Consider the following 21,458-nt stretch of genomic DNA (forward strand, 5'->3'; position numbering starts at 1 on the left):
TTTTTTTTTCTGAAGCTGGAAATGGGGAGAGACAGTCAGACTCCCGCATGCGCCAGATTGGGATCCACCCGGCACGCCCACCAGGGGGCAACGCTCTGCCCACCAGGGGGCGATGCTCTGCCCCTCCGGGGCGTCGCTCTGTTGCGACCAGAGCCACTCTAGTGCCTGGGGCAGAGGCCAAGGAGCCATCCTCAGCGTCCGGGCCATCTTTGCTCCAAGCTGTGTGAGGGGAAGAGAGAGACAGAGAAGAAGGAGAGGGGGAGGGGTGGAGAAGCAGATGGGCGCTTCTCCTGTGTGCCCTGGCCGGGAATTGAACCCGGGACTTCTGCACTCCAGGCCGATGCTCTACCACTGAGCCAACCGGCCAGGGCCACATGTTCCCTTTTCTAACCTCCCCAGAACGCCTGTTGGTAGTCAGGGTGGAGTCCACAGGTCCAGGAGAACTGGAGTGGATGTGTTAACTTGCTCTAGATCTTGAAATGGCCATTCATGGCTTTGTCATTGTTAACAGGAAAAGATAACAAACTTAGGTTGCATAGTAAGTACTGTACCTGACACATTTTCATGTAGAGCAGAAACTCACAAAGTTTTTGTGACTCATCTGGGGTCCTTTGTGGTGCACTGCAGCTTAGGATTCCATTCCAAGTTTGAAAGCCAAACTCCAGTAGTAAAGTGTGAGTATTTTCAGATGGTTGTTATCATCTGTCATGGTAGTCTTTTTGTCAAGGATTCACGATCTCCAGCCAACTTTTACCTTCCTTACCAAACAATGACATTGTTTTTATTGTCTTTGTTGTTACAGTCCCTCCTCTCTAGTGATTTTTAGTCTGGTGATGAAAACATAAATGCAAGCAGCTAGACATATAAAATGTAGTCAGCAGAGAATTACCTCAGCCTGCCCACTCTGCCTAGCCACTCATCATGGTCACTCAACCTGCCCTCTCCACATGTCCACTCAGCCTGCCCACTCCACATGATCACTCAGCCTGGCCACTCAACATGACCACTCAGCCAGGTTCTTCAGCATGGCCACTCTGCATGGTCACACAGCCTGGCCCCTCAGCATAGCCACTCCACCTGGCCACTCCGAATGGCCACTCAACCTGCCCACTCTTCCTGGCCTCTCAGACTGGTCACTCAGTCTGGCCACTCCCCATGGGCACTCAGCCTAGCCCCTCAGACTGGCCCCTCAGCCTGCCCACTCTGTATGGCCACTCAGCCTGGTCACTTAGCTTGCCCACCCCGCATGGCCACTCAGCCAGGCCACTCAGCATAAACAATTTGCATGGCCACTCAGCCTGCCAACTCTGCCTGTCCACTCAGCCTTGTCCCTCAGCATAGCCAGTCCACATGACCACCCAGCCTGCCCACTCCGCATGGCCACTCAGCCTGCCCACTATGCCTACCCAGTCAGGAAGGCCACTCAGCCTGCCCATTCAGCCTACCCACTCCACATGGCTAATCAGCCTGCCCACTCTGCCCCCACAGACTGGCCACTCAGTCTGCCCACTCGGCATGGCCACTCTGCATGGCTGCTCAGGCACAAAGGGAACAAGAGGTGATGGTGGCTTAGATCATAGTGGGGTGATAAAAGGTAATAGAATTCTGCATATATTTTCAAGGTAGAGCGATTTTTTCCTTCTTTTTGAATGGGTTTTTTATTTTATTGAGAGAGAAAGAGAGACAGAAAGGGAGAGACCGAGGGATGAGAGAGATGAGAAGCATCAACTTGTAGTTGCTACACTTTAGTTGTTCATTCATCGCTTCTCATATGTGCCCTGACTGAGGGACTCAAGCTGAGGCAGTGACCCCTTGCTTAAGCCAGCAACCTTGGGCTGAAGACAGCAACCATGAAATCATGTCTATGATCTCATGCTCAAGCTGGTGACCCCATACTTAAGCTGGCAAGCCCATACTCAAGCTGGGAACCTAGGGGCCTTGAACCAGGCAACCCAGCACTCTTGGTTGATGCTTCATCCACTGAATCATCATCAGTCAGGCAAAATTGTTTTCATTATGGATGTGGGAAATGAGAGGAATCAAGAATGACTCTAAAGTTTTTGGTCTAAGCAACTGGAATAATGGGGTTAGGAGCAAGTTTGGGATAACTTGGACATATAGGCAGACTATCAAGAAAGCATTTGTGTGCCTGATGTTCAGAGAATAGATTCAAGCTGGAAGTATAAATGTGAGAATTGGTACTGATATTAAATGTGCGTGGTGGTGATTAGAGGTTTTGGTGAGGTGAGGAATGAGGGTCGGAGAGGAAGGGTTCAGGTATAACCCTAGGTTTTGGGCTTGGATACTTGTTAGAAGTCCCATTTTCTGTTACAGAACACAGATGAGATAAAGAGATGTTTGCTTTTGCATCTGTTGATTATAGACATTTATTTAATGGAATATGGAGATAATCTAGATTATGTAGTCTAATCTGATCCTTTTATAGATGAGAAAACTGAGATTCCAGAACAGCTAGCTTGAATCAGATTGCCCAGTGCTCCTTTTGCAGTACTGGGATACCAGTAGTTACAGAGACTATAAAACTAAAAGTCACATCTCCCTAATTCTAAGGTTGATCATTTATCCCTGGACAAAAAAACGAAAACAAAAAAAAACTTAACTGGTCAAACTGGCTCTAAGGTCAAGTGAGAATTCTTATCTATATTGGGGGGAAGGATGTGATATCCAGTGTAGATTAAAACTTCCAGTATTTTCAGGCTCAATATACTAATATTAATAAATTATACTGTGGTGATGTTGGGCCAGGCCAGGCAGGAACTTTATCAAGTGGATTAGTTGAACATCTTCATTGTAGCATTTTATTTCTTCTTAAAATAATTCCCAGATGAGGTAGCCTTAATTGCCACCAGAGATTTTCATTGGGTAATTTTGAGTACCAAGGAAGGTTGGGGTAAAAAAAGTAGGTGTTTAGCATGATTGTTTAATTAAGAATTTCACTGAGGCTGTATGACAGTGAGGTCAGCAAACATGGGTTCAAATCCTCAGCTTGACCTCCAAGTAGCTGTGTGGTTTTAGGTTAGTTTGTTGAACCTCTGAGCTATAGTTATTTCATCTATAAAATTGGAATAATGTTGTCACACACAGAGAATTGACCAAGGGAAAAAGTCTATCAGCCAGCCTGGAAGAGGAGGCTGTTAATAATTGCCCCCTTTCCCCACACTAAAATTCTTACTAGCCATTTACTCCCTAGCGGAGTTGATGTTGAAGATGTATTAAAGGTCAGTTTTAACCTTTTTCTTTGGCCTGGTTCCCCACTCTTTCTAACCTCCATTTCCATTAAGAACAGTCCATTTCTGGCAATGAGCATGGTGGCATGGGGGTGAGGCAGGAAAGAGTGTTTCTGAAGGTGAGCATAGAAACATTCTCAAAGGGAATAGAAGAGAGGTCAGTGAGTCCCACAGTGCTGTGGAAGAGCTCCAGGGTGACAGGAACGGCTCAGAGGAAGGCTTTGTTGTGTGTCACTGGAGGGCGGGTTTTTGCTGCAGTCAGGATTTCTATACCCCGTAAAAGAGAGAGCCATCTGTCATTAAGATCTTAGTTTAGGACCACAGAGAAACATGATAATTGACATGAGGAGTCTTCTCCATTTACTCCAAGGCAATCAATGTAAGTCTGATTTTGGTGTAACCTTCAGAAGTAGCCCTGTTGATGGCTGAGATGGATTTCCCCACTAACCTTTGAAAAGTGGGTTCACAGATAAGATAAGACTAACTTTATTCAAATGACAAAAGTTTTTAAACTTGGAGTCACAGTAGTAATTGCCTGATGTTGGTGAATTGGAGCAGCTTTTTATGAAAAACGCAAAGAACTAAATGCAGAACCCGTACAGTATTCATTCTATCGTGCACCTTCCAACAGTGCAGCGCTCCAGCTTCTAAGGTTCCTCTGCATTCCTGCTTACAACTGCTGTGTTCACAGCTATTTTAAGTTCTTCAACAATGCCTGCCACACAAGACTGCTGTGGAATTAAATGGCAAACTACCTAGCATGTGGTTAACATTCAATAAAAAGAAGTAATTATCATTTTGTCAGCCTAGTATCCAAGGAGTAGTACTTAACCACAATGGTTAAGGTCAAGTTCATAAAAGTGTTGATTTCAAACAAGTATACTAAGAGTCAAAACTCCTTTATTGTGAAAAGATGAAAGTTATCAGTACTCTTTGAACCTCAATTACCTTACTGGAAGTTTCAATATCGGCTTTCTCCTCACGATTCCACTTGGCAAGCTGGAACAGGTAAAAACTTAATGAGAAGAACAGCTTGATCTGTGGTTGCACAGTGGGTAAAGAGGTCGCCAGTTGGAAACCCCAGGCTTGCCTGGTCAAGGCACATATGGGAGTTGGTTTCCTGCTACTCTCCCCTTCTCTCTCTTTTTCTCTCCCCTCCTAAAATGAATAAATAAAATCTTAAAAAGAAAAATTTAATTAGATGAATAAACAATTACATCTATTTCAAAATGAATTAGAAGTTGACTTATGACTTCTAGTGTCATTCTCATAGATACTCTAGTAGAGTTCTACTATGTTGTGGTGAAGGTATGGGAAAGAATCGAAGTTAGAGCATTCAAACACGATGATTTGGAAAGCAGGCATTTTTACTGGGATATGTCTTTACATTAACTAACTATTGAATATAGTCCAGCAGTAATTCTTTTTTGATTCTCTATATTAGAAGGTAGTTTATGGGAAAGAAGAAGAAATTTATTGTAGGAATGATACCTTCTGAAATGTTCTTATATGGTACAAAATCTATAGCACAACCTTCCTTAAACAGATGATCATACAATTCTTATAATCTGCAATGACATTGATGAAATTAATTAATTTGTTCAATAAGTCAACAGTTTAGGATAGCACCTAAAACATGTTGAATAGCTTAACAGGTGGTGGCTCAGTGGATGGAGCATCGGACTGGGACGTGGAGGACCCAGGTTCAAGACCCCGAGGTTGCCAACTTGAGGCGCGGGCTCATTGGGTTTGAACAGGGCTCACCAGCTTGAGCCCAAGGTTGCTGGCTCAAACAAGGGTTCACTCGGTCTGCTGTACCCCCCCGCCCCCCCTCGTCAAGGCACATATGAGAAATCAATCAATGAACAACTAAGGAACCGCAATGAGGAATTGATGTTTTTCATCTCTCTCCCTTCCTGTCTGTCTGTCCCTATCTGTCCCTCTCTCTGACTCTCTCTGTCTCTGCCACAAAAAAAAGATATGTTGAATAAATATTAATTCTTGCTTATAAAATGGATCAAAATCTTTTACTATGAAGGATTTGAACCTAAATGTGATTCACTTGCTACGTTCTATAGGGGTCAGTGACTCTGATATATGTTTTCTGAATATGAACTCTCTGATATAAGGACCAAAGTTCTTTACTTGATATGTATGTTCTTTACTTCATGTGTTTAACATAATCTTTTTTCTTTTTCATTGATTTGAGAAAGAGGAAGGGAGAGAAAGACAAGCATCAACTCATTGTTCCACTCAGTTGTACATCCACTGATTGCTTCTCATACATGTCGTGACTGGTGACTTTGTGTCAAACTTGCACCCTTCAGGTTGAGCCAGTACCCTCAGGATTGAGCTGGCAACCCTGGATCAAGCCAGTGACTCTGGGATCTAATTGGCAACCTTGGTGGTCTGGGACGATGCTCTATCCACTGCATTACTGGCCACTGCGTGTCTAACATATTCTTGAAACTATTTTTCTTTAATAGAAATACAATAAACATACTTATTTTTTTCAGTTTAGAGGACCAAACTTATATTACCATTTCACTGAGTCTCACTCACATCTAATCTCCAGATACTAAAAAATAAAAAGAAAGAAAGAAAGAAAGAAAGAAAGGAAGAAAGAAAGAAAGATCTTTGAGTACCGAATCCATTTTCTTTTAATTTGAAAGTTAAGTCATATTCTATTTAAAATAAAAAGATAGAAACATCACAAGTTTATGCTTGATCCATTTATTATTGCCACTTATAGGTACATTTTCCCAATTCTCAGCCTTAAATCCCAATGATGTGTTTTCAATTTACAACATGTGTCCACCTCCAGTTTTCCTTGTGCTGAAATGTTTGGCACTGAAATGTGAGGTATCTTTAGGAAACAGTGGTAATGGGTAGGATGAAATGTTTAAATGACATTTCTTATATCACGTAAAATTCATTGTGAAATGCTACTAGATATAGTCCTTTATTATATTTAGAGAAGTTGAAGTTTCTATTTTATATACAATAGAAAAAGGAAATGTGAATTATACAAAATTTAAATGTAATGAAAAATAAAAATATATCTCAAACATTTATAGTACAAATTTTGCAGAGCCTTCAGATGAGTCACAAAATCTTAGGAATTATTGTAAAACTGCTTTTGTTCTTCTTATCCATTCTTCCATAAGGCACTTGCTATTTGTTTCTTTGCATTATATGAAATTAGCTTTCAGCTAAAGAACATTGGTAATAAATGAGCACCACCAGAACCTCAAAAGGTGATATTGAAGAAAAAATAATAATTAGGAAAAGCAGAAGTCCAAGCTGGTTAATATTAGATGAAGTCAACTTAAACCTAGTAAATCAATTTTCAAAAAAACAAACAAACAAAAAACCGAGCACTTATTGTTTTTTACTTTTATATCCAATAACTGCATCAAACTTAATATCGATCTTTCTTTTTAAAATTGTCATAAAACGTTCAGGTAAGATCCTATAAGAAAGATACAAGAACATGATCAGGAAATTAGTATTAAGTACATGTTATCTTTTCTTAAAATATTTATGTTTATCATGTATCATAAACATGTTCATTTTAAACAAGATTAAGAATGTTAACACAGTCACTACTATATATTCTTTCCAATTAAATCCATTTCCTTTATATTATTAAAATGTTACACAAAGAGACTGGGGGATGCAGAATTGCTCAATGAAAATAGAGACAATACACCTGGTTTGGAGCATAATGTTAAACAAGTTATTTAACTTTTTAGTTTAAATTCCTCACATGTAAATGAAAAAATTAACACTCACACCACAGTGTTAGTTGAAGAACCAACATGTTCCTATAAAATGCTTAAACAGTGATAGGTATCTAGTAGGTCTAATTTTTTCTCCCCACTCTATACTTAAGAGATATTGAGGAACTTGTCACATTCCAATGAGTCTGAGAGAAATTATACAGATTATGTAAATCAGTATAACTACATGGCATTAAAATAAAATTTGGAAATTGAGCACTGAACATTCATAGGGAAAACCAGGTCAATGATAATAGTAATGGTAATTATTAAAATAACAGTGGTAGCCTGACCTGTGGTGGCGCAGTGGATAAAGCGTCGACCTGGAAATGCTGAGGTCACCGGTTCGAAACCTGGGCTTGCCTGGTCAAGGCACATATGGGAGTTGATGCTTCCAGCTCCTCCTCCCCTTCTCTCTCTCTGTCTCTCTCTTTCTCTCTCTCTCTCTGTCTGTCTGTCCCTCTCCTCTCTAAAATGACTAAATAAATAAAAAAAATTAAAAAAAAAGAATTAAAAATAAAATAAAATAAAATAAAATAACAGTGGTATAGGTCCTGGCCGGTGGGCTCAGTGGTAGAGTGTTGGCTGGGTGTGTGGATGTCCTGGGTTTGATTCACAGTCAGGGCACACAGGGAAAGCAACCATCTACTTCTCCCCTCTCACACTCGCTTCTCTCTCTCTTTCTTCTGCTCCTGCAGTTATGGCTCGATTGGAGCAAGTTGGTCTCAGAACTGAGGATGGCTCCATGGCCTCACCTCAGACACTAAAATAGCTCAGTTGCTGAGCAACGTAGCAAGCAATGGAGCAAGCAATGGCTCCTGATAGGCAGAGCATTGGCTCATAGGGGGCTTCCTGGGTGGATCCCAATCTTGATGCATGTGGGAGTCTGTCTCTCTGCCTCCCACTTCTCACTTAAGGAAAATAAAAAAATAAAATAAAATAACAGTGGTATGCAACATTTATTGAGTATTTATAGTTTACTAAACACTTTAAGTGCATTCTTTCATTTCCCTAAGAGCCCTATTTTTGTCTCCATGTGACAGATAAGAAACTGAGCTTCAAAGGAGTTAAATAAAACATCATGTTCACATTGCAAACAGTCACACAAACACAGCTTCACCTAACTACAGAGCACAAACTTTGAGTTTCTGGGTTAAAGATCTACGAAACAGAATTAATTTGTTCACTCAGTGAACATTTTGATGCTTTGAATGTGTCCATCAACTCTTCAAAATGCAGGGGATATTAGTGATGAAAACAGGCTCCTTCCCTCATAGAGTTATATTCTAAAGCAGTGTTTTTTCAACCGCTGGTCTGCAGACCTGTCTATCAGAAACTTAATGCCAGCCCGCAAAAGAGAAACCACCCTGATGCTGTATGAAGATGCAGACCCAATGATCTTAGTCAGAATCACTTATGCTCAGGGTGATTTCTACCTTAGCAGTCCCTGAAATAATTCTCCTATTTTCACCAGTTTACAAGTATAAATGGTTAAAAATCACTGTTCTAAAGGACTGTAATTAAGGAATGCTTAATTAGGAGATGTGACAAGTAAAATGCTAAACACCTTGTTTGCTCACCAAGAAGATCCTTGGGCTTCACTACCTAAACATTTAAGTATGTTCAGTATGTTCAACCACAGTTCCTAGCAGAAGGGGCTAAAAACCTGACAAGCCCTAGTGCCTTTTATTATTGTTATTATTATTATTATTATTATTATTATTATTATTATTAAGTGTAAAGCAGGGAAGCACTGAGAGATTCCTGCATGTGCCCCACCACGAACGACTCAGCAAGCCTCCTATGGGGCGATGCTCTGTCCTTGAAGAGTGTTGTTCCGTTGCTTCACAACCGAGCTATCTATCTATCTATCTATCTATCTATCTATCTATTAGCGCCTGAGACCACAGTGCCTGGGACAACCACTGGAACAGAGAGGGAGAGAGAGAGAGAGAGAGAGTGAGAAGGGGAGGGGTGGAGAAGCAGATGGTCGTTTCTACTTTGTGCTCTGACAGGGAATCCACCCAGAACATCCACATACCGCGGATGTTCTACCTGGGCCAACCAACCAGGGCCACCCTAGTACTCTTAATCTCTTATAATTTTTTAATCTCTGTGTCAGTAGTTCTCAAGGTATGATCTTTGAACCAATTGCTTGTGGCAATCGCCTGTTAAAATACAGATTTTGCCTGACCTGTGGTGGTACAGTGGATGAAGTGTCAACCTGGGATGCTGAGGTCATCAATTCAAAACCCTGAAATTGCCTGGTCAAGGCACATACAGAAAGCAACTACTATGAGTTGATGCTTCCTGCTTCCCCTCCCACTCTTTCTCTTTCTCCCTCTCTTTCCTCTCCTCTCTCTAAAAAAATTAATAATAATAATAAAAAAATACAGCTTTTGTGGTCTCAACTCAAACACCCTATATTAAAATTTCAATAGGTGAGATTCAGGAATCTATTTTTAAATTAACTTCCCCAGTAATCCTGATCCTCTACCATGTTGGAAAAGCCTTACTCTAGGGACAAGAAAAGACTTTTTTTTTAAAGCTAAGGCACCTCTTCTGTTTCCCCTCATTACCTGACCAGCCTCATGGCCACACAGCTTTCCCAGATGAGTGATGAAACAATGTGTTATGATGAGGCGTTCTTTAAATCAGTGGTTTTCAATCTTGGCTGTACATTAGAATCATAGGGAAAGTCGTTCTATCTCTCAGAGACCAGGCCACACTCCAGACCAGTTACATCAGAGTCTTGGGGAGGAGGTCTTAGGCATTAGCATCTTGAAAACTCCCAGATGAATTCCAATGTACACCAAAGTTGAGAGCTACTGCTCTAAAGAAACGTTTCTGAATTTAAATACTCATACTCTCAACTTTAGTACAATTTTGCACAAAATAAGAGCTCAGTGATTATGTGGTCTATTTAAATGAATATATAGTACTTAACTATGGCCTCCTCTAACATCATTGTCTATGATTCCATTATGTGCTAATGCTTAAAAACTGTCCTTCTTCAGTCACTCATTTTTAAGACAAGACTTCCAAAAATATACAAATTTTTTTCTTTAAAGAAAACTTAAAGACTTATGGAAATTATTCAGTTCCCACACTCAACCATTATATCAATCGTGCTTCAATCACTCACAAACGTAGTTTAAAACCTGATGGATTCTTTAAGGCTATTATTTTTTATTCACTTAATTTCATTTCACCGTACTTTACAAAAATTTGGCCTTAAATCAGTAAAACCATGTGATAGAAAATATTCATAATGCTAGCAAACATAACTGTTGCTTACCTTTCTAGCGCTGTTAAAAGTTTTGTAGAAGATGGAACAAAAATCATTTTCCGGTCCGTCAGAATCCCCTTCATCAGCTCTCTTACCACTTCCTCAGGTTCCAAGGTGGGTCCCAATCTGAAACCAGAAACTGTGTTCAGAAACAAATAATTTCATGGAGGCTTCAGCTTTAGTTTAGTGCTAAACAAACCAGTTAAATTACTGTCAGAACCATAACTGACTTGTAGCACCTAGCCCACCACAGGTGCTCAGAAATGGTAGGTGCTTTAGCATTAATAATGACAACAGCAACAACTACTTAGTGCTTATCATGGATGGCATGCCCACTGTGTTCAGTATTTTACACAGGTTATCTCCTTGAGGTTTTGCAACAACCCTAGGAAGGAGAAACCATAGTTCTTATTATGCAAATAACAAGTATACTGCTCACAAAAATTAGGGGATATTTCAAAAATGAATATGAAGTGATAAAATACCCTCTAATTTTTGTGAACAGTATAAAAAAGTAACTAAGTCAAAAATAATGCAGCTACATTAAGACTGATAAAATCACTTTTAATTCTGTAGAAGCTTTGGAAAAGAAGTCAGATGCCATCACACAAACGTTATTATATATATATATATAATGAACAATTTCTAAAGTGTCAGAGAAGTTAAAATATAGGAATGTGTCTGGCTCCAGGTCCTTAATCTCTGTATGGACAATCTTCTTATTGTCTTCTAACTTTACCACTTTATTAGGCCTTTGTTTCATTTTCAGCTTTGTTACTTAGTTCCATGTTACATCTTCACTGTGTCATCACCCTGGTGTGTGCACTACTGAGTAGCAGGTAGTCCTGTGCTCTTTGTTATCTGGGTGTTAGAATAAATGCACTGAGGTTGAAACTGCACAGGAGTTGGTCCTGAGTTCCAAGTGATTTACTAATGATTTGGGGGGGGAAACCAATTAAATACGTTTCTAAATTTTGCCAATGTCGCTAAACTATTTGGGTGACTAACATATTGGGGAGGCAGATTATAAATGTTGTGACTAGTTAAAAGAAGAGAGACAAAAAGAACTCCATGAGATTTCTTAGGAACAAATACAGAACAAATATAGAAATAGTTCATTCAGAAAGAAAAAATATGCAATAAAATAAAAATGGGACAAATGAGAAAAGTAGTACTGTACTTAAAAGTGAGCACTATAATTGATACATGAAGAGAAGAGACTAAAACATACAGGATGTAATCTTACACTCTCAGCAGAGGTCAATCATTTATTAGAATACTGTGTTCACCCCAGGATCCTGAAGCAAATACAGTGTGTCCATAAAGTCATGGTGCACATTTGACCAGTCACAGGAAAGCAACCAAAGATGACAGAAATGTGAAATATGCACCAAATAAAAGGAAAACCCTCCTAGTGTCTGTAGTATGATGTGGCAGCATGTGCGCATGCACAGATGATGACGTAACACAGCGTATACAGCACAGCAGCCCACGGCCAATCAGTCGAGATGTGGATGGTACAGAGGAAAGTTCAGTGTGTTCTGTGGCTCGCTAAATTCTATTCCATGACCAAAGTGCAATGTGTATGTAGGCGCGTTTATAACAAAGCGCCACCACCTAGGAATAACATTATTTGGTAGGATAAGCAGTTGAAGGAAAGTGGCAGTTTGGTGGAGAAACCCTGTTCTGGTAGGCCATCAATCAGTGAAGAGTCTGTAGAGGGTATATGGGATAGCTACCTAAGGAGCCTTAAAAAATCTGTGCATGAGCCCAAATCCAACTGCACTGAATCGGTATAAAACTGGGAGAGTTTTCCTTTTATTTGGTGCAGATTTCACATTTCTATCGTCTTTTGTTGCTTTTCTGTGACCGGTCAAAAGTGCACCATGACTTTACGGACAGACTGTAGTATTATTGCACATAAAAGCTTGGAGATGTGACAGGAGAGGAAATATAATAATGGAAGTGAAGCTTTTGGCCCAAAGGAGGTAAAATGAAAGGCAATGTAAGTTTACAGAAGACTAAGCTGTCCTTCATTCAGCCTGTAGCAACAGACAAGTTGTGGGTGCCAACGAGGATGAAACAAAAACCAAAGAGAACCTGTGTCTTGAAAAGTATACAGAAGGAAATTCATTTTCTAGCCGTTGCTATCAAGACTTTAATATTTCCAAGCTCCACCAAAGCTCACAAATAACTGTGTAAACAGTACAGCACACTCCCTTATTCACACTATGACCTTGCTAACCTACCAAACAGTGTTGCATTGACTGAACTTAGTGTACTTGATCTTTTTACCTCTGCCAAAGGAGTTTTTTTAAATTAACTTTAATGGCTGTCCAATATCATTTTTAAAAGACCAAAAGAAAAGGCTTTTGGAAAAGAATTCAATTTCTTGGCAGAATAAAATCTTAATCACTAATATGTCACAATGTGGATATATTTTTTCCCTTGACTCTCTAATGTTAACAGCAGTTAACAAAAAGAGTTGCAAATCCTATTAAATAAATGCTCACAAAGGATTTTGTAGAAACAATCAAACACACTTTGGGCCAACCTGTTGCTTTAGGAAAGGAGAATGCATGGGGGGCCATAGGAATACTTAGAAAGAAAAATTATTTTCCGGAAGGAGGGCTGTGTTTGATAATCTAACTTTACCACTTAAATAGATGAATAATTTTGAGGGACGCATTTCTACTCTCTAAACCTCAGGCTTTGTTTTTGTATTTAATCTGAAAAATAGGAATGAAGCAGTGGTACACTAATTAAAGTTTAACAACTCTTTCTCAATGGGACAGAATGACCAGTTTGGTAGCATTTTCTAATTTCTATGGAATAAATGTTCCATCTGTGGCTAATTTTTTTTTTAGTTCTTTTTTTGCCGCAGAATTTTTTTCTTTTTTACTTAATTTTATTTTTTTAAATTTATTGATTTTAGAGAGAGAGGAAGGGAGAGACAGACAGACAGACAGAAACATCAATCTGTTTCTGTGTGTGCCCTAACCAGGATCAAAACCAGCAACCTCTGTCCATTGGGACGATGCTCTAAACAACTGAGCTACTCAGCCAGGGCTAGTGGCTAATTTCAAGCTATAACATAACATCACTGAATGAGTAAAATCCAGCTTCAGTACTCCACTGGTAACATGACGATTAAATGAGAAATGTACATATATGATACAAGCACTTTATACGTTATGCTATACAATTATTACTTGTCACCTTTTTACATAATATCTTTTTTCATGGTAACAGTCAATAAAAAAGTAGTGTCTTTCTGTAGCACATAGATAATCAAAATTTTTAGAGAAAATAGATTCTGTCATGTATATTACATATAGGAGAGTAGGTGTTTCAGAAAGATGTTCAACAAAAATTAATCAGAACATTCAATTATACTTACTATAATAAATTCAGATTATGCTGCATTGTTTCTATCACTAATGGGAAATGAAAAGATAACTTATTTGGTGGAAAATCATTTAATAAAAAGTTATTCAGCCTGACTGGTGGTGGCACAGTGGATAGAGCACCGACCAGGAATGCTGAGGTCTCCAGTTCAAAACCCTGAGGTCACTGACTTGAGTACAGGCTTGCCAGTTTGAGCACAGGGTCGCAACACTGGCATGGGTCACTAGCTTGACTTGAACGTCTGGGTCAAAGCACATATAAGAAGCAACAAATGAACAATTAAAGTGAAAAAACCTAAGAGTTGATCATCTCCTCCCTCTCTCCCTTTCTGTCTCTCTCTTTCTAAAATAAAATATATATATATGTTCATATATATAACAAGAGTCCCAAAATACATAAAACAAAAAATTAACAGAGTTGAAGGAAGATAAAGACAGGGTAATAATAAAAGTTGGAGACATTAATCTCATATTTAATGATGGATTGAACAACTATACAGAAAATAACAAGCAAATAGAAGACTTATAAAAGAGTATAAATCAACTATACCTAACAGCATCTGTAGAATTCCACCCAACAGCAGAATACATATTTCTTCTTAAGGGTACAAGCGCATGCTCCAGAACAGATCATATGTTTGAGCCCCCCCCCCCCAAAATCTTGTTAAATTAAAAAAGACTGAAATCATACAAAGTGTGTCCTCTAGCCGCAATGGAATAAAATTAGAAATCAATAACAAAAGAAAAACAAGAAAATTCAGAAATATGAAGAAATTAACTAATGGGACAAAGAAAGAAATCATAAGAAATTAAAAAAATACTTGGAGGTGAATGAAAAAACACACACAAAGTTTATGAGATGTAGTAAAAACAATGCTCAGAGGAAAATTTATAGCTACAAATGTCTATATTAAAAAAGATCTCAAATCAACTTTCCACTTTAAGAAACTATAAGAAAGAAACTAAATCTAAAGCAAACAAAATGCAGGAAATAAGACTAAAGCAGATATAAATAAAATACAGACTAGGTAACAATAGAAAGAATCAATAAAAACAAAAGTTGACTCTAAAAAGATCAACAAAATTGAAAAATCTTTAGCTAGACAACCTAGAAAAAGAGAGAGAAGACCCAAACTGTGAAAATCAGGAGTAAAAACAAAAACTTTATTACAAACCTCACAGGAATAAAGAAGAATTAGAACACTATTTAAAAAAAGGTGTATACCAAAAATTAAATAACCTAGTGAAATGTACAAATTCCTAGGAGCACAGAAAGTGCCAAAACTGACTCAGGAAGAAATAGGAAATCTGAACAGACCTTTAACAAGAGATTGAATCAGTACTCAAAAAACTCCCAGCAAAGAAAATCCTAGGACCAGATAGATAGTTTCATGATGTTTAAAGAATCAACACTAGAATGTTTATAGAAATAACACTTGTCCTTCTCAAAGTCTTTCAAAAGATAAGAATATACTTCCTCACTAATTTTATGAGGCCAGAATTACATTGTTACTAAAGCCAGGCTAAGATATCACCAGAAAACTACATATTAATATCTCTTATAAATATAGATGCAAATATTTTTAACAAAATACTATCAAATCAGATCCAGCATCATATTAAAAGGATTATACGCTATGGCCAAATGAGATTTATTCTAAGAATGCAAAGTGGTTCACCAAATAAAAATTAGTCAATGTAATATACCATATTAGCAGAATGTAGAAAAAGCCCCACATGATCATCTCAATGAGCACAGAAAAAGCAATTGGCAAAATGCTTTCATCAAAAAACAAGAACACATAACAAACAAGTAACAATGGAACTTCCTTTACATGATTTGTATAAAAACTTGTATAATGCAGTCTGATTTGTATAAGCAGAGTAAAGTAGGTAGGATAACAGAACTTATTAAATATAAAAAGGTAACTGTTAGCCTTTCTAATAATCAAATATATATTTCTTTTTTTTAAGTAATTGGTGGAGAGATAGAGAGATAGACTCCTGCACACACCCCAACCAGGATCCACCTGGCAACCCCTGTTTGGGGCCAATACTCTGCTCATCTGGGGTTGCTCACAACAGAGCTATTTTTAGCATCTGAGGTGGAGGTTCCATGAAGCCATCCTCAGTGCCTGGGGCCAATCTGCTCGAATCAATTGAGCCATGGCTGTGGGAGAGGAAGAAAGAGAAAGATAGAGAAGGGGGAGAATGGAGAGGAGATGGTCACTTCTCCTTTATGCCCTGATAGGAATCAAACCCAGTATTTCCATACGCCAAGTTGAATATCTACTGCTGAGCCAGCTGGCCAGGGCCAACAATATAATATAACATAGAAATCCTTTTTTCTTATCATATTGGCAAAATTTAAAAGTGTGCTAATATTCAAAGTTAGAAAAGGTGAGGGCAAGGGCATACCCTGCTTGTGGGAGGATAAATTAAAATCCTTCTGGAAACAATCTAATAAATCTAATAAATAAAAGTAAATAAGTTCCTACTCATTGATCAAGCAATTGTTTAAAAAATAACAAAAAAATTATAACAAAATGGTTGGAAAAATGAACCAGAATACACACATACACATACATATACATAAATATACATATATATGAATATATAAACACATAACACGTATATAGATGTACACATGCACAGACAAACAAGGTTATGCATTTATTACAATTTTAAAAGATTAGAGATCTAAATGTCATTCCAGCCTGACCAGGTGATGGCACAGTGCCTAGAGATTGCCCTGGGACACTGAAGACTCAGGTTTCAAATCCTGAGGTTGAGGTTTGAGTTCGAGTTCATCTGGCTTAAGCACAGGCTCACCAGCTTGACACGGGGTCACTGGCTTGAGCATGGGATCCTAGACATGACCCCATGCTGGCTAGCTTGAGCCCAAAGGTCACTGGTTTGAGCCCAAGGTCACTGGCTTGAGTAGGGGGTCACTGGCTCTGCTGGAGCCCCCTCTCATCAAGTCACATATGAGATGCAATCAATGAACAACTAAATTGCCCCAACTACGGGTTGATGCTTCTCATCTTTCACCCTTCCTGTCTCTCTCTTTTGCTAAAAAGAAAAAATAGTAATATATAAGTAAATGTCATTCCATTGAAAAGACATAAACCCAGATTGCTGGCTAACATTAAAAAGAATAAGGCGGTTCTGGCTGGTTGGTCAGTGGTAGAGCATTAGCCTGGCGTGTGGAAGTTCTGGGTTTGATTTCCAGCCAGGGCAAACAGGAGAAGCGCCCATCTTGCTTTTCCGCACCTCCCCCCTCCTTTCTCTCTATCTCTCTTTTCCCCTCCCACAGCCAAGGCTCCACTAGAGCAAAAGATGGCCAGGGTGCTGAAAATAGCTTTATGGCCACCACCTCAGGCACTGAAATGGCGTTGGTTGCAGTGGAGCAATAGCCCAGATGGGCAGAACATCTCCCTCTAGTGGGCTTGCTTGGTAGGTTCCAGTCGGATGCATGCGGGATGTCTCTCTGCCTCTCTGCTTCTTACTTCAGAAAAATACAAAAAATAAATAAATAAATAAATAAATAAATAAATAAATAGAATAAGGTAAGGAAACTCTTTATATATCAACACAGAAAGTTAATAGATATTGGTTCTTGTTGTTTTTTATGTGTGTTTATTGCTTTTTATTTTATATTATTTTTCAATTACAGTTTATATCCAATATTATTAATATTAGTTTCAGTTGTACAACATAGTGCTCAGACATTCATATATTTTACAAAGTGTTTCCCCAATATTTCCAGTACCTACCTGGTACCAAACACAGTTGTCACAATATTATTAACTTTAATTCTTATGCTATACTTCACATTCCGTGACTATTTTAGACCTCCCTATTTTTACTTCCTAATCCCTTCACCTTTTTCATTCAGTTCCCCAAACCCCTCTCCTCTGTCAACCACCAGTCCTTTCTCTGTATCTATGAGTCTTTCTGTTTCATTTGTTCATTTATATTGTTCTTTAGATTCCACATGTAAATGGAATCATATGGTATTTATCTTTCTCTGACTTATATCACTTAGCATAATATCCTCAGCAGTAGATATTCAACTTGGTGTATGGAAGTCCCGGTTCAATTCCTATCAGGGCATAAAGGAGAAATGACCATCTGCTTCTCCTCTCCATTCTCCCCCTTCTCTATCTTTCTCTTTCTTCCTCTTCCGCAACCATGGCTCAATTTATATGATCCAAAGATTTCATTCTTTTTCATGGCTAAGTAACATTCCATTATATATATACATCTCACAAAAGTTAAGTGGATATTTCAAAATGAATACGAAGCAACAAAATATCCCCTAATTTTTGTGAGCAATGTATATGTAGCAGAGCTTTTTTATCTACTTGTCTATTGATGGGTACTTGGGTTGTTTCCATATCTCAGCTATTGTAAATAATGCAACAAAGCATATTTTTTTACTATTATTATTAATTTTAATGGGGTGACCTTGACAAATCACGGTACATATGTCCAGAGAAAACATCTCCGGGTTATTTTGACATTTGATTATGTTGCATACCCATCACCCAAAGTCAAATTGTCTTTGGTCACCTTCTATCTGGTTTTCTTTGTGCCCCTCCCCTCCCCCAACCCCTCCCTCTCCTCCCTCTCACCCCGTAACAACCACACTCTTGTCATGTCTCTGAGTCTCATTTTTATGTCCACCTATGTATGGAATCAATCTCTGAGTCTCATTTTTATGTCCACCTATGTATGGAATCATATTGTTCTTAGTTTTTTCTGATTTACTTATTTTGCTCAGTATAATGTTATCAAGGTCCATCCATGTTGTTGTAAATGATCCAATGTCATCATTTCTTATGGCTGAGTAGTATTCCATAATATATATGTACCAAAGCTTTTTAATCCACTTGTTCTCTGTCAGACACTTGGGCTGTTTCCAGATCTTCACTATTGTGAACAATGCTGCCACAAACATGGGGGTGCATTTCTCCTTTTGGAGCCATTCTATGGTGTTCTTGGATTATATTCCTAAAAGAGGGATAGCTGGGTCAAAAGGCAGTTCGATTTTCAGTTTTTTGAGGAATCTCCATACTGTTTTCCACAGTGACTGCACCAGTCTGCATTCCCACCAGCAGTGCAGGAGGGTTCCCTTTTCTCCACATCATCACCAGCACTTATTCTGTGTTGTTTTGTTGATGAGCGCCATTCTGGCTGGTGTGAGGTGATATCTCATTGTGGTTTTAATTTGCATTTCTCTAATGATTAGTGATGTTGAGCATTTTTTCATATGCCTATTGGCCATCTGTATGTCCTCTTTGGAAAAGTGTCTATTCATTTCTTTTTCCCATTTTTTGATTGGATTGTTTGTCTTCCTGATGTTGAGTTTTACAAGTTCTTTATAAATTTTGATTATTAACCCCTTATCAGATGTATTGTTGAATATGTTCTCCCATTGTGTAGTTTGTCTTTTTATTCTATTCTTATTGTCTTTAGCTGTGCAAAAGTTTTTTAGTTTGATATAGTCCCATTTGTTTATCCTGTCTTTTATTTCACTTGCCCGTGGAGATAAATCTGCAAATATATTGCTGTGATAGATGTCAGAGAACTTACTGCCTATGTTTTCTTCTAAGATGCTTATGGTTTCACAGCTTACATTTAACTCTTTGATTCATTTTGAGTTTATTTTTGTGGATTGTGTAAGTTGGTGGTCTAGTTTCATTTTTTTGCAGGTAGATGTCCAATTTACCCAACACCATTTGTTAAACAGGCTGTCTTTACTTCATTGTATGCTCTTACCTTCTTTGTCAAATATCAGTTGTCCATAAAGGTGAAGTTTTATTTCTGGGTTCTCAGTTCTGTTCCATTGATCTACATGCCTGTTCTTATGCCAGTACCAGGCTGTTTTGAGTACAATGACCTTGTAGTATAACTTGATATCAGGAAGTGTGATACCTCCCACTTTATTCATCCTTTTCAAGATTGCTGAGGCTATTTGTGTTCTTTTCTTGGTTCCATATAAATTTTTGGAATATGTTTTCTATATCTTTGAAGCATGTCATTGGTATTTTAATTGGTATTGCATTGAATTTATAAATTGCTTTGCATAATATAGACATTTTAATGATGTTTATTCTTCCTATTAGCATGGTATATGCTTCCATGTGTTTGTATCTTCCTTGATTTCTTTTATCAATGTTTTATAATTTTCCAAGTACAAGTCTTAATCTCCTTGGTTAAATTTACACCTAGGTACTTTATTTTTTTGGTTGCAATAGTGAAGGGGATTGTTTCCTTAATTTATCTTTCTGACAGTTCATTGTTAGTTTATAAAAATGCCTCTGGTTTCTGAGTATTAATTCTATATCCTGCCACCTTGCTGAATTCAGTATCAGGTCCAGCAGTTTTTTGACTGAGACTGTAGGGTTTTCTATATACAATATCATATCATCTGCAAATAATGATAGTTTTACTTCTTCTTTTCAAATTTGGATGCCTTTTATTTCTTTTTCTTGTCTGATTGCTGTGGCTAGGACTTACAGAACTATGTTAAATAAGAGTGGAGAAAGGGGGCACCCCTGCCCTGTTCCTGATCTTAAGGAGATTGCTTTAATTTTCACCCATTGAGTATAATGTTGACTGTGGGTTTGTCATAGATGGACTTTATCATGTTCAGGTATGTTCCCTGTATTCCCACTTTGCTGAGAGTTTTGATCATGAATGGGTGCTGGATTTTATCAAATGCTTTTCTGCATCTATTGAAATTATCATGTGGTTTTTCTCCTTCCTTTTGCTTATGTGATGAATCAAATTGATTGATTTGCGAATATTGTACCAGCCTTGCCTCCCCAGAATAAATTCCACTTGATCATGGTGTATGATTTTTTTCATATATTGCTGGATTCGGTTTGCTAATATTTTATTGAGGATTTTAGCATCTAAATTCATCAGGGATATTGGCCTATAATTTTCTTTCTTTGCCTGGTTTTGGAATCAGAATTATGCTTGCCTCATAAAAGGTGCTTGGAAGTCTTCCTTCCTCTTGAATTTTTAGAAATAGCTTGAGAAGGATAGGAGTTAGTTCTTTGATTATTTGGTAGAATTCACTTCTGAAGGTATCAGTCCCAAGACTTTTCTTTGTTGGGAGTTTTTTGATAACTGTTTCGATTTCATTTGTTGTAATCGGTCTGTTTAGGTTTTCTGATTTTCCCAGATTAATTTTTGGAAGATTATATGTTTCAAGGAATTTGTCCATTTCATCTAAGTTGTGTATCATTTGGCATACAGTTCTTCATATTATTTTCTTAAAATCTTTTGTATTTCTGTTGTGTCAGTTGTTATTTCTCCACTCTCATTTCTACTTTTATTTATTTGAGTTCTCTCTCTTTTTTTCTTGTGAGTCTGGTTAAAAGTTCATTGATCTTATTTACCTTTTCAGAGAACCAGCTCCTGGTTTCATTGATCCTTTGTATTGTTTCTTTAGCCTCTATGTCATTTATTTCCACTCTGATCTTTATTATTTTCTTCCTTCTACTACCTCTGGGCTTTACTTGCTGTTTTTTTTCTAGTTCTTTTAGATGCAGTGTTAAGTTGTTTATTTGAGATTTTTCTAGCTTCTTAAGGTATGCCTGTCATGCTATGAACTTCCCTCTCAGTACTGTTTTTGCTGTGTCCCATAAATTTTGAGTTGTTGTATGCTCATTATCATTTGTTTCTAGGATTTTTTTTTACTTCTTCTTTGATCTCA

At 38.0% G+C, this 21,458-nt stretch overlaps 1 protein-coding gene and 1 non-coding gene across 2 annotated transcripts in view; both read right to left on the bottom strand.

Annotated features, from left to right (window-relative positions):
- Positions 1-295: 295 nt before the first annotated feature.
- TRNAS-GGA (transfer RNA serine (anticodon GGA)) lies at positions 296-371 on the bottom strand. Its single transcript has one exon. It is a non-coding gene; the product is annotated as a tRNA-Ser (tRNA).
- Positions 372-5,964: 5,593 nt separating this feature from the next.
- The window catches only part of LOC136405291 (estradiol 17-beta-dehydrogenase 11-like), a 46,991-nt gene continuing 31,497 nt past the window's right edge, over positions 5,965-21,458 (bottom strand). Inside the window, exons 6-7 of the mRNA XM_066384542.1 lie at positions 10,329-10,445; positions 5,965-6,720 (exon numbers count right to left, since the gene is read on the bottom strand). Coding sequence (XP_066240639.1) covers positions 6,630-6,720; positions 10,329-10,445 — 208 coding nt within the window. The 3' untranslated portion in view covers positions 5,965-6,629. The remainder of the gene's footprint in view (positions 6,721-10,328; positions 10,446-21,458) is intronic.

Source organism: Saccopteryx leptura, chromosome 5 (assembly GCF_036850995.1).
Source record: "Saccopteryx leptura isolate mSacLep1 chromosome 5, mSacLep1_pri_phased_curated, whole genome shotgun sequence".
Classification (NCBI taxonomy): Eukaryota; Metazoa; Chordata; class Mammalia; order Chiroptera; family Emballonuridae; genus Saccopteryx; species Saccopteryx leptura.